Source organism: Danio aesculapii, chromosome 13, assembly GCF_903798145.1.
Source record: "Danio aesculapii chromosome 13, fDanAes4.1, whole genome shotgun sequence".
Lineage (NCBI taxonomy): Eukaryota > Metazoa > Chordata > Actinopteri > Cypriniformes > Danionidae > Danio > Danio aesculapii.
This window is the reverse complement of record NC_079447.1, coordinates 22,686,469-22,701,279: the sequence shown is the minus strand read 5'-3', so window position 1 is coordinate 22,701,279 and position 14,811 is coordinate 22,686,469. Positions and strand designations below refer to the sequence as shown.

At 34.0% G+C, this 14,811-nt stretch overlaps 1 protein-coding gene across 1 annotated transcript; it reads right to left on the bottom strand.

Annotated features, from left to right (window-relative positions):
- Positions 1–3,270: 3,270 nt before the first annotated feature.
- Positions 3,271–11,294, bottom strand: tmem72 (transmembrane protein 72). Its single transcript, XM_056471062.1, has 5 exons — positions 11,104–11,294; positions 8,012–8,078; positions 6,389–6,460; positions 6,169–6,308; positions 3,271–5,118 (listed from the first exon to the last, which is right to left on the bottom strand). Exons 1-5 carry the CDS (start codon positions 11,171–11,173, stop codon positions 4,730–4,732), a joined length of 738 nt encoding a protein of 245 aa, XP_056327037.1. The 5' UTR covers positions 11,174–11,294; the 3' UTR covers positions 3,271–4,729.
- Positions 11,295–14,811: the final 3,517 nt, after the last annotated feature.

Below are 14,811 nucleotides of genomic sequence, written 5' to 3'. Positions count from 1 at the left end.
CGCCAGATAATTTTGCTTACATTATTTTCCTAAAACAGCAAATAAATTATTAGTTTTTTTTTTTTAATCTCAGAAAGACATTGACCAAGCATGAATCTTTTTAAAGATTAAAAAAAAAATCTTTTATACTTTCCCCTATTCTGTACACAAACACACGCACGCACATACACCTTTTTTGTTTTTCTTCTCTCTCAAATCAGCATACAAATTTTCCTTGTATATGTTTTATTTCCCAAAAAAAGTGCACCAATCGACTGTGGGAGAATCATGTGACCAAAATCACCAGTAATACAGTAGCATAGTAGGCCCAATAAAGCAGCTACAGCTCTGCAGAGTTCAAAACTGAGGCAGATTAATTCCTATTATTAAGAGTATTTAAAGAAAAAACAATATAAAACGTCAACATTTAAATTAAAATGTACTTTTAAACGTTAATTAAATATTATAGGCTACTGTTCTTGACCCACCATTTTTTTGAGTAGCTATTCAAAAACTTAACTTTAATACATAATAAGATATATTTTTTGTGTAAAGATTCTGATTGGCTGATCAATGTGGCTATTAGATGTGCAATTAGTTCCAGGCTGGTTTTACAATTTCATATCGCTTTGCCTGATCATTTTGCTTACATTATTTTACTAAAACAGCAAATAAAAGATTTTTTTTATTTCACAAAGACATTGACCAAGCATAAATCAATTTAAAGGAAGAACAAAAAGCAAACTATTCTTCTGTTATTTTACAACAATGATTTTGAAATTATCTCTAGAAAGCACATATTCTTTTCCTTACTTGTACAACCATAGTTATATACACTAGATATTGCATATGGACCCTGAGTATGTGTCAATAGCGCTGCCACGTTTGTACAGTACTCCCAGGACAAATGTCATTCAACTGTAGTTAATCAAGACTAAAGCCAATGTGAAGATGCTGGACTTTAGCGATGTGTACTGGTCTAATAACAAGCAAACAAAGAAAACAAAGTACAAAGCCATAAAATTTCATAGGTAAGATTTTGTTTTTTGTATGTTACGAACTGCTAAACAGGTAACGTTATTTACAATAATACAGTCTCTTACTTCACTAACCATAAGGAAAAGTAGCACCAACTTGCACAAAATAAAAAAAATCAGCAAACAATGTAAAGGAAATATGACAACAAGATGCTGCGGTGCTAGAAACTTGTATTATTGTCGGCTAAGTGAACAAGTCATTTATAACAGAGATTAATTCACAAACGAATCGCTAGGTAGGGAAGAGGATAATATATTTGCATGCACACAAGCACATGCTTTTTGTCGGCAATGCCCATGCGCTCACTTATCCATCAATGCAGAAAAGTGATGTAAAATTAGAATTTTCCTAATTTAAAAAAACATTTGCATACTGACCACTAGGAATTATAGATATACGTATATATGTGTATATGGCTCTGGATGGCCAGTCCGACACAGCACCTTGGTCCCTTATTCATTTTAAAGGAGCACTACCCTGTACTAAAATGGCAGCTCTATTGACGCATTCCTTCCAATAGACAACATTAGCATAGGCGACATCTAATGTAAATATCTATGCTGTACAACAAACACACACAAACAACTTTTTTGTTTCTTCTCTCTATAGTCAACATACAATTTTTATTCAGAAATTTGTAAGTATTTCCCAAAAAAAGTGCACAAATTGTCTGTGTGAGCATCATTTCTGGTTGCAAGGTCCATTTATCCCATTGGAAGCAAACAAATCTCACATTTAATTTGAACATGGCTTAAATTTAGAAAAGATAATAACATCAAATAAAGCGAAACATCAAAATGAAATAACTCTAGACTAACAAACAAATCTTTCCACAGAAGCACTAATAAAACTGTACTTCTGCTATTGGAATGATTCATGAATCATTCTAGTAGTGACTTCATCCCAAACATCTATTTAAAACAGCATTAAATAAATCTTTGTGAATTCTAATGAAAAGCTATTTTGTTTAATTACATCATTTAAGAGTAAAAGGCCAACGTCATTTGAACATCATTTTGAGTTCTTATAAGGGATTATGAGGGAAGATCAAGTAAAAAAAAAATGGATTTGTATTTGATGATTTCCTAGCTTCATTTGAGTCCATAGCCTAATTCTTTTTATTGGTGTAGCAAGAATCATTGCCTGACCCATTGATGCTCATAGATTTTTCACTCCAGTTCTTTTCAACAGTGCCATTTCTGCTTTGTGACTCTCCATTAGCAAATGGCAGTAAACCGCTGCAGCTATTCGATAAACATTGTAAGATCCACAACACAACATGCAAATCATTTATTTAGTGTGCAATTGTCCTTTGTTTGTCATAAAGTATGTGAAGTACAATACACATGAATGCAGCATATCGTATATTACTCAAGTACTGAAGATGATGAAGTCATCCATACAGGTTAATGGAGAGGACTAATGCCTGGGGGTTGTTGTTCAGTCTTTAGGCCTAAAACCCTCTCGTCTGGGTCAGTAAATGATGAATGGAATCTCTTAATTGTATTGACGTATAGAGACTGGATGCAGGCTTAAGGTTACACACTGGAATAAAAAGCAGCTCTTCGGATGACAGTGTTTAAATGTTTTTTTTCTGCAGCTCACTCTTTTAAAAGAAAGATGTTAAAGATTATAAGCATATATTTGTTTTCAGTCTGTCTCAAGTATGATGTACTAAAAGGTTTGTGGTTTAAACACTGCCTTAAAATGGATGTTGCTCAAAAACATATGGATTTGAACTGTCATTTAGGCCTATGTGTGTGTACTATATTTAAATGACTATGTGCAGTTGTGAAGTGCAGTTTATAAACAAATAATTTACAAAAAAATCAAATTATTTCGAAAAGATGCTATTATTTAACATTTTCTACAGTTTCAATATTCATTTATTTATTTTCTTTTCGGCTTAGTCTCTTTATTAATCAGGGGTTGCCACAGCGGAATGAACCGCCAACTTATCCAGCATATGTTTTATGCAGAGGATGCCCTTCCAGCTGCAACCCATCACTGGGAAACACACATACACTCTCGCATTCACACACATACACTACAGCCAATTTAGCTCACTCAATTCACCTATAGCGCCTGTTTTTGGACTAGTGGGGGAAAACAAAGCACCCGGAGGAAACCCACGCGAACACTGGGAGAACATACAAACTCCACACAGAAATGCCAACTGAAATATATTAACTGCATAATGAGAAAGAAGCCTTTAGTGGGGTAGAAAATGTACTTATTTTGCTCATTTGGGTTTTGAAGGGAATTAGCAATTTCTCTTAAACTTTTTTCTTTTTTGACTCGGTTGTGTTATTGCTCAGATGAAACCTCAAACAGACACAGGTGTTCCTGCCAAATTTCCACTAGTTTTTCCTCCATTTCTTGGGTCCAAACAGACAGAAAAGGAGCCCTTTTAACTTCTCCCCCAACCTCTCTCTGGCCTCTATACCCTATAGTGGATACTGCTCTCTCATTGGCTGTAGGTAATCACCAATGTTATTTTCAATCAGAACACATTTCACACGGCATGATTTGAATCACCGACAGGTCCAGAAATGAGTCATTTAGCATGGTGGCTCATCTGCGATTCTCTCAGATCACCTCTTTGATACTTCACACTGTGATTGTTACTCGCGTGAACTTGCACCGAATTGCCTGTGATTTCAGGCATTTGACGACGACTTCTCAAAACCTCTCAGCGAGTCAAAATCGGGGCTAAAATCATGCCATCTGAACTCGGCATTAGACTTTAATCCAAGTTGTGCTATTTGGTGACTGTCACTTTAAATTCAAATTAGATTGTGCTCTTTTCAAAGGAGGGCGGAGCTACAAACGCCTATGTGTCAGTGGCTGCGTCGAAACCACATACTTCCATACAATATAGTACACTAAAAACAGTATGTGAGCCGAGTAGTATGTCCCAATTCTTGAATTCGAAAATCATTATGCGAGAAGTACCCGGATGACTTACTACTTCCGGCGAGATTCTGAAGTGCGCATCCCATGCACCCTGCGCTATCGCATGATGCCCCATGAGAGATTTCATGAATGGGACAGAAGTAAAGCAGCTGACGCAGGTAGGTCACGTGACCATGACAAAATGGCGAATGTAGTACGTCCGAGTTCGATTCATACTTCTCACATTCATACTGTATAGAACATACTTTTCTAACGGCTGAGTAGTACGTTTTAATTCAAATGCAGTGCCTACTGAGTAGTAGGCGGTTTCAGACGCAGCCAGTATCTCAGAAGAAGGAAGTCTATGGAGATTACAGTGTTCATTTGTGCATCCTAAAACTCAACATTTGTAATCCTCTTAGTCGCTGACATTATCTTCAGCAGGTGGAAACTCTAATGGCGGACGGCTGCTTCTCACTCAGGGTTTTCCCTCGGAAGACATGTACAAAGGAAAAATGTCAATCAAAGTGTTTCTTCAGGGTTTTTTTATATAGTGTGATTATAAATAATAAAATTAATTCATTTTTACCATTAGAGGCTGGCTATATTAACACACTGTTGCCACACAACTGTGTTTAAACCCCTTGTGAAAGTGATTTTGTATTTGTTTCTTTGTTTCAAATTCTATAAGTGTAATGCATGTTAATTAAATTTCTTTACTCATGACTATATCTCAGTACATAAAAACATTTGCTTATGATGAAGAGGTATTAATGTATTAATTTTTCACCAGCACATGATGCCACATCACTCACATTTACAGTGTAATCATTGGTGCTTTATCTGACGTGGTCTCCTCTGATTCCACCTCATGGTATTCTTCCATTTCAGTATCATTGCTTCTGAGGCTCTCAACGAAGTGCACATTCCTTCTGTCCGTGTGTCTTTTCTTGTGTTGACCATTCTTCATTGACTGATCCCAGTCTGTGGAGTCATGCGTTCGGCTGTTGCTAGGAATAAAAGATGCTCTTTTGCCGGAGATGGCGTTAAAGAAAGAGAACGTGTGTTCAGTGTCTCCTCTATTCGTGACACAGACAGAAGACAGAGCCGGGTCACCATACGATACTCTGGACTCTTTAGGCACATCCGACTTCTTCTTTTTGCTCAGTATGAAGTTAAAGAACCCAGTCACAACAAGCATAATCCCTGTAAAGAAAAAAGCAAATGTTTCTTAGTTCATTTTAACTTGTAAACCACCAGTCAAAAGTTTGAAAACATTAATGCGCTTCATGAAGACCACATTTATTTAATTTAAGAACAATGCAAGAAAAACTAATAGCAGTAGTATTATAGCAGTCATTGTAATGTAATATTATGTCAGCTTAAAAATAAGTGTCTGCTACATTAAAAAAGGTAAAATATTGTTTTTTATAGACGATTAATTAATTGATTCCAAGTAAAGTTGTACAATGGACTAAAATATAATAAATACATATAATGTTATTCTATGCTCTTGCTATTGTTATTTTATTTTCAATAATGAAGTAAACTTTCTGCTGGTGCTTTCCGTATGACTATAATATGTCAACAAAACTCACATTATAAATGTATAAATACATAACAACTGAAAGGACATAAACAGTAGCTTTTTTTCATGTGGTCACATGTTTTAAAGTAAAAAATATTATTTGAATGTTTTTAAATTTACTATAGGGAGTTAGTTTTTGGCTTTAAGGCAAATTGAGTAAAACAGGTTATAATCAGAAACCATAATTTTTCACTTTACCCAATATAAATGTACTTTGAATGAAAGACACAGTAGTTTCACTTTTGTCAGTGTATGTGAATGAATTTGAATATGTAAAGAATATGCATAATTTTCTGCACCATTGCTCTGGTCTTCAGTGTCACGTGATCCTTCAGAAATCATTCTAATATAATGATTTTCTTAATGTTTTAAAGTTGTGTGTGAATGTGGGTGGTTTTTACATGCTCTTGGACTCAAAAACGAATTATTTAATAATATATATTAAAATCCCCAGCAGTCAAAATTAATCTATATGGGAATTACTAAACATTGTCAGAGTTCCCTTTCAGCATATATTTACATATTTAAATGGTTTAATTTACAGTAAAGCTTAATTATTTGGTGAATATATATAATTTAATATTATTATTATATTTAAAACTAAAGTATCAATCCATAAATTTAGGAATATATTTCAATAGATTTTTTTACACAATGAAGTAAGGCACCTGGAATCACAGCATGCCATACAAGCACCGGATGCAGGAAACACATCACAGACATCATTGTGTAGTACAGGAATTTTTGAAAACCTCCAACTTTGGCCATCTTCTTCCAAAGAATGAACATCTTCCAAGTTGGTGGACAACTGCAAGCAAAAATGCATTTACTATAATGCAGATCACACTGTATCTGCAAATGATTCCTGTACAATTGGTTCAAACCCACGGAAGACACGTAGCCAACAGAGCGTCAATGAAATAGGCAACTTCAAAAATCATAATCACCAACGAGGACAGTCTGTAGGGGAAAAAAACAAAAGCATCGCAGTGGTTTATAAAATACTCAACTTTTAAGCTAGACAATAGTATAAAAAAGTCCAGTTATTTTTTCAAATTCACTTGTTTTGTTGTTAATTTATTTTTATTTTGTATTCATTCATTCCTTCATTCATTTTCTTTTTGGCTTAGTCCCATCTGGGGTCACCACAGCGTAATGAACCGCCAACTTATCAAGCACGTTTTTTCGCAGCGGATGCCCTTCCAGCCGCAACCCCTCACTGGGAAACATACATACACACTATTTTGTATTTATTATTATTATTATTATTATTATTATTATTATTATTACTGGCCTCAATTGTCATGGGCCAGGTTTGATCTGGGCTCCTCTATCCTGTCTGCTCTCTGTCTCAGGTGTTTCCTGTCCCAATCAGCGCGGGCACACACGCATTACTCGCCTGTAGCTCTTTTCATCTGATTTCCCCCTCTACATAGACTTGCCCTTTTGTGAAGCTGTTTGCCAGATTTTTGTGTTTGATTATCTGCATCTTCTGTATCTTCGCTAACTATAAATCCATACTTATTAATAAACTTTCGGTTTGACCATTTTCTGACTCTGTATTCTGTCTAGGTCTTGACAACAATGCAAAATAGTTCCTAAAAGATACAATAAAGTACAGTCTTACACGTTTTCACACTAAAAACGTGATTCACTATACAATAAACTTTATGTTAACTTGATTAACCTGTTCTTTCTTATTTCTTTTATCCATAGGTTTAGTATAGGTTCATTACCATTTAGCAGTTATTTGATCATAGATTTCGGGATGTTTATGGTATTCTGGAGTTCATGCATGTGAACAACCACTTTATGTTTAATCCCCATGGAAATCTCTCTCTGTTGTTCATGCAGAACCTCTCTGGTCTGGCCGTGAGCCCAGAAAGAGCAGATCCTCAGGGACAAGAGGCCTGTTTGCCTCCATCTGTGAGTAATTCCCATGAGGTGCTACTGTACTGCCAGCTATAGTTAGAAATGCAGAGACAGTGGCCTTCATGTTCCTGAGGACGATGATCTGTCCTCTGTTTGTTTGTGTAGCAGTTGTGTTCAGCTCCTTGAGGACATTGCCATTGTACTAATAAATCTGTTTGGGCAGACTGTGGTATGGTATCACGTTTATCATTTCTGAATTATGTCTCAGAACAAACTACCATATGACCGGCGTCAAAAACACTCAGCTCTAGCCAAAGTCGACACCACTGACTGAATACAAAAATGTGTGTGTACATAATATGCAATTAAGTTGTAAAAAAGCCTGGACACACAACACTCCACAGCCATAAGCTTACAAAACTACAAAGCTATTCATTATCATTATTATAATAAAAATACAACGCATAATGTTAAATGATATAAAGAAAAAAGAATACATTCCCTTTAATTTAGACATCAGTATTTGTAAAATTCACTTATTTTCTCATTGAAGAATAAATGAAAACAGACCATACATGAAGACAATTCTCAAAGAACTGTCTATATATGAATAAAGTTGGTGCTGGTTTTGATACTCACAGGAGATAAACGGCCAAACTGGTGAACTCTCCCTGACTCTGAGTCTCTATACCCACTGCACACAAAACTAACAACACAAACACACAGGACTCATGTTACTGTAACCTCAACCTGCAGGAGTCATAATCAGAAGAGATTAAAAGAGTATTCTGGTCATCATTGTGAAATAAATCCTTAACATAACAGAAAAATCACTTGGTAGTTTTTTTGGGGGTTTCTTGCACAGTTGACCAACTCAGACAATGTATCATTAAAAAAAAAGTCTATAACTCTGCTGAAAACAACAATGGAAATCATCACAGAAAGTTCTAAAGGTTTCCACCACAAACAATATTAAAATTTATCACAAATCCTCAATATTATGACCATTAAAACCCGTATTTTGTGTGTGTATGTGTTTTGGACTTTTTCCTTATGGATTTATTGATTTTAGGTCACCAAATTATCAATGGAGACCCACAGGACCAAAACAGTTTCTATTAAAACAAACATAATTTCCATTTTAACTATTAAAACTATTACAAAACCATTAGAACTTCTCTTATGAAACATTTGTAGGCCCACAAGGAATTTTCACACGCAGAAATCCACAGATTTCCATAGATTTTTAGCCCATCATTGAGTCTGTGTATTTACTTGTGTAAATGTGGGTAAATTTATATTTATTCAGTTTTTTATTATTTCACTAATATTCATTCATTCATTTTCTTTTCGGCTTAGTCCCTTTATTAACCTGGGGTCGCCACAGCGGAATGAACTGCCAACTTATCCAGCACATATTTTACGCAGCGGATGCCCTTCCAGCTGCAACCCATCTCTGGGAAACATAGCCTACCCAATTCACCTGTACTGGATTTCTTTGGACTGTGGGGGAAACCGGAGCACCTGGAGAAAACCAAGTGCAAACTCCACACAGAAATGCCAACTGACCCAGCCAAGGCTCGAACCAGTGACCTTCTTGTTGTGAGGTGACAGCACTACCTACTGTGCCACTGCGTCGCTTTTACTAATATTATTGTGATATATTAATAGTAATATCAAAATGTTCATATGATTTATTTACAAGACAGCTTGTAACGTAATATGTCTTTTAGTCGCTATATTATATAAGAGACTTGCTTGGTTTCCCAAATAAGTAAATCTAATAGATTTGCATTGTAAACATTAAATAAAAGTTTAAAAGGTATTATTTTTTATTTCATATATTAAGTTTTTAGTTATGATACTTCTAAAATAAATCTGTAGATTTTTTTACAAAATTATCCGCAGAAATACCAAAAAATGTCCGCAGATTCTGTCTGTCCCTAGACATTTGTTACACTCCAATGTTAAATTTTCAACATCAAACATAAGAGAAGAAATCCCATAATCCAATTCAAAAGCATAAATGGAAAAGCATGTGTGAATCCCATACTTTGCACACCTCATTTACTTTATTCACATATTTCCATGTTTACATTACACAGATTGTTTTTTATGCATTTTTAAATGTGTTTATAAAATTGTTGTTGCCCTTTGTGGATAAATAAAGTTTCTATATTATCCCCATTATGTTTTTATTATGTTTTTTAATGTACAACTGTAAAGTATTAATTATGTAATACTGTTAAGTATTAATTAAAAAATAATTTAGTTCCAGATATGACATAAAATATTATGCATAAAAATGCTTGCAACTTTGTTAGTAACCACTAGATGTCAGATTTGCCCCATGCACGCCACTGCTGTCCAGTTTACTGTGCGATGCTAACTAAATAAAAAGGATTTTTAACCTGGCAAAATGGGGTGGGGGATCATAGCCATAAATTAAGCATTTATTTCAGATTTGTAAATTAAATACAAAACATTTGATTTTTAATGTATTATTAAAATGTTTAATAGTACTACACTGTGAAACACAATAAGTTAAGGTAACTCAAATCATTGCGGCAAACAATTTAAGTTTAAAATCTAATCGTAATGAGTGCTGCAAACTTAATACATTTGAGTAAATGAAACAATTTGAGCACAGTAAAACCTAATAAATGAAGAGAACTCAAACAAACTGAGTACTGTAAAATCCAATAAGTTAAGGCAACTCAAACCATTTGAGGAAACCAATTGCTTCAAACCATTTGAGTTAAAAACTAATCTATATGAGTACTGTGAACTTACTCCATTTAAGCAGAAGTAACGCGGTATTTAATTAAGTCATTACCTTTAACACTGAGTTCAAAACTCTTTTCAAATTAACTTTTGAGTTAACTACACTCATTTCATTTGACAAAGTTGACTGTAGGGTTTTGCAGTGTAATTAACAACACTAGTTAGGAAGTAATGCTTAGAAATTAGATTAACATTTACATTTTTATTATTAGTAGGAAATGTACAACAATGTATAATAAAAAACTTTACATAGTCTCATACATATTTTTTTCAGAAAATAAAACCCATTATTATTTATTTAAACTGTAATAACGATTGCAGAAACATCTAGCAATGCAATCTTGGTCTTGACAGAGGAATATCGGTCATCTGTACTTCATTGTTACTCAATGAAAAAAAAAATCCTTAAACATTCATTTACTCTCTATGGCGGATTAGCACACACTGGTGGAAAAAAAAATGCCAATTTTCCGGTTTAAATCAGGTCATGTTGGTAATGAGCACAAAATGCACATTACAGATTTCAAAACAATAGTTCCATGGCAAAATAATACAATGGCTAATGCTAATATATGTTCTTTACAACTAATAGAATATATTTTGGTCACACTTTACAATAAGGTTTCATTAGTTAATGTATTTACTAACATGAACTAATAATGAACAATACTTGTACAGCATTTATTAATCATAGTTCAACATTTACTAATGCATTAATAACATTCAAAGTCATGCTTGTTGACATTAAGCAATGCACTGTGAGTTAATATGAATTAATAATGAACTGTATTTTCACTCACTAACGTTAACTAACTTAAATAACTGTAATAATCGTTCATTGTTTGTTCATGTTAGTAAACTAACACAACCTCATTGTAAAGTGTTACCTATATTTTTATCTTGAAAAATCAGAGGCCTACAAAAGAATAACAAAGATGCAGTCCTACCTGCTGCAGTCGAGATGCCGAGAACTCTACAGGAACATTCCACAATTACCCACAAAGCTGAGCCCTTCATGGCCGAAATGAGACACTTTTGCTTTTAGCACATTTGATGATAGCTAACGTTCTCTATCAATAGTTTATTTATTGACAGTTTAGAAAGAAAGTCAAAGATGGCAGTGCCAGCACAGCCGCATGATAAGTAATCTCGTCTATTGAGCCGCAGTCTGCATCCCACAGCAGATTTTAAACTAGTAATCAGCCTAACACAATAACAATGACCACCCTCTGCTTGTTTCTGCCACATTCCACCTCTCAAGGTGAAGAGACCAAACACTAAAAAACTTCTCAGTTAAAGATTACCTGAAGAGCACAAACACTGCACGTTCCCTCAGGGAAAACACATAATTCTGCACACGAAACTAAATCAGTCCTTGATTATGATTTATACTCTATGTTGATACTCTATGTTTAAGCTGTTCTCTGACATCTGCATAAGGTGTGTGGTTTAGGTAAGTGCAATAAAATTCTATAAACGGCTTTACAAGCTCATTTAGAACCCAAGGAATTAGCCCTAGAATGGAAAGCTCAGATTTGACCTTATTTGGAAGGTTCATGCATAATAATGAACTCTGCTCTCGGCTCATGTCTCTGACACTCATATAGCATAATGTACTCTGAAATGCATATGTGCAAAATAAACACATGTGTACTCAAACTTAAACATATGGTTGTTGTATCATCACAAACATATGTAACGTTTCAATTCATATAATTGAATGTATATTGTGAAATACCCAAATTTCACAATATATGTGTTAAGCTACCAAAAGATACAGTTTTTCTCAATTGCTTTGGCTCAATTCTTGAATAAAAGTCTTATTTTTCACAACAATAAGTTCAGATCTCTGACCAATTAGCTACTTTTTCACATCAGAGTGGAATTTCTTATTGATTTAAGCAAATTGCAAATGCTTTGGCACATGTGTGCAAACAGTAAGAACAAGTGTCTGTAGTTTGGCAAAAACTAATTGCACATGGCTTGTTGATCAAAACTGATGAGTCAATTCTCATTTAAACTGTCAAACTCTTCACAACTTCTCAATCATTATTTATCATGTAAGTCATTACACTCAAAACCATTTATTCAATTATCAAACAATTTTCAATCACCATCTCTGGCCTGATAAACAAGAGTGGTAACATAAGAAATATGAAATATACAATAGAGTAACTGGACAAGCAATATTGCACTATACATGTAATGCATTTGTACAAAAATAAATGTACTGTATAAATACAAATGTTCATATTTTTTCTATGTACTACCAACACAATCTCACAGCAAGTAGTAAGATTTAGTAGCTAATTTGTATGAATTTGTACGATCTCAATCGTACAATTTAGTATGATTTGCTTATCTCCTAATGACAGTTGGGTTTTAAAATCGTACATTTTTGGTTGACTGAACTCGTACAAACTCGTTCAAAATAGCTACTAAACTGACAAAACGTAATATAGTTATGTTTCCTCGGAAAATACAACTAATCATTTTGAGCAGTGTGGCTCACTTTAAGTTTTAGTGGCCTTGGCCAAATTACTGACATGATAACTAGGTTTTGAAGCATGAATGAAATGTTTGGGGTGAGTAACTAAATTTTGCAGACATAGAATAAAGTTCTGAAGTTCCAGCAAACTGTTTTGTCATTTTCTGTCACAGTTTAGAGAATGTTAAGGCTGTTTAAAAAAAATGTCCAAGCAATTAAGAAATACTGTAAAGAGATATGCCTCTTTTGGGGTACTGAATAAATTTACAGTCCGTCTTTCCCAAATTTGGCTTCTTGATGATGAGCAGTGAAGAGATGAGATGTTAAACTTGTTTTACATATTGGGAAAAACTACTGTAATCTCACTAGGAAATGTTGTGGCCAATCAAATGCATTTGGGGTGTGCATTCAATGGATCTTATAAGTAACATGAGAATGTTTTGTTCAGATTGGCCTTTTTTCACTAGGATTTTACACTCACAGGATTTACATAAGAACCAGGAAACAATAAGCGCATAGTGCAGATTTTTTCTGATAAAAAAATGACTACAATGAGCTTCTTCCTGGGTTAGTGACATCACAAACTCTAACATTTACATAACCCAATCAGAACCCATTGCAGATGTCTTAGGGAGGGGCTTCATACAACCAGCAATTCAACAGTATGTCTTGTAAGAGAATGGAAACAGCCGTGTAGAAAGGTAAATTTGTACGAGTTCAGTCGTATGAACTTGTACAATTTTAAAAAGGAGGCGTGGCACCTAACCCCACCCCTAAACCTAACCGTCATTGGGGGAATGAGCAAATCGTGCCAAATTGTACGAATTGGATCGTACAAAATCATGCTAATTAGCCACTAAATCAAAAATTAATGAATTGCCGTGAGATTGTGTTGGAAAAATAACATGATTTTTTTTTTACAAACAAAACATGAACACATTACAGTGCACCTCAAATGCAATCAAGATTTGAAAAATAGCTTGTTTATAATGGTGCCAGGGAAAAAAAAAGGCTTTTCACTGTGATATACTGTCTGTGGAAGACTTTTTTTTTTTTGGTTCCCAAAAAACCTTAGAAAAACAATCTTCAAATCATAATGTGTTTGATAGTGTGAAGAACATTTTCATAAACTAAAGGTTTTTCCTGAAAGGACAATAAAGAAGCTTTATTTTTAGGAGTGAAGCCTGTTGCAGGACCATAAGTTTGACCTTCAGTTTCCAGAGTTTCTACTCTTCGTCCTTTCAGAGCTGCTGAGGGACACGTTCAAATTAAATTACCTTCAGCCAATCAGCCAATTAATCAAAAATGCCCTTGCTCAGGGTCAGGTGTGTTTTTTCTAAGTAAATGTACATGGAGGGAGACTCGATAAGCCTGTCCTGAAGCGGATGATTAATGGTGGAGAAAGCAGCAGTGCAGTCCTGACACAAGACAGATGTTCATCATTCTCCAGCAGACACCATCTCTTCCAGTCTTTAGTTACCTGTGTCAGAGGTCAGACTTTTCTCAGTCATAACAGATCACGAGTGATTAGACCCACGGTGAGCCTGCATGACGACATGACACACTGAGGGCCCATGCTAAATTAAATCTGATCGCATTTGACTACAGTATTGCTAGGATTTCAAAGTACATATGCTTGGCAGGTATTTTGGCAACACCACGGTGCCGAAGAAAGATCAATAACTCTGGTATACTTCATTATTATTATTATTATTATTATTATTATTATTATTATTATTATTATTATTATTTAATTTAGTAAATTTTGTTCAAATTACACTAGAATGTTTAATATTTCACAGAAAGACAAATAACAAAGAAAAACATTTATTCTAATTATTTATCATAAAACAACAATTATAATAACAATAATAACAACTACAACAGTTATTATCATTATTTTTAAATAACACCAGTAAATAATAATAATAATAATAATAATAATAATAATAATAATAATAATAATAATAATAATAATAATAATAATAATTTTAAAGCAAAGGTTCATTCCACTGTGGTGACCCCTGATAAATAAGGGACAAAGCCGAAGAAAAAATTATAAATAAACAAAAAATAAAACATTGGGGTTTAATAACCAATTAATAAAACAATAAATTTATAAATAATATAAAAATAAATTAATAAATAGTAATATAATAAAAACTGG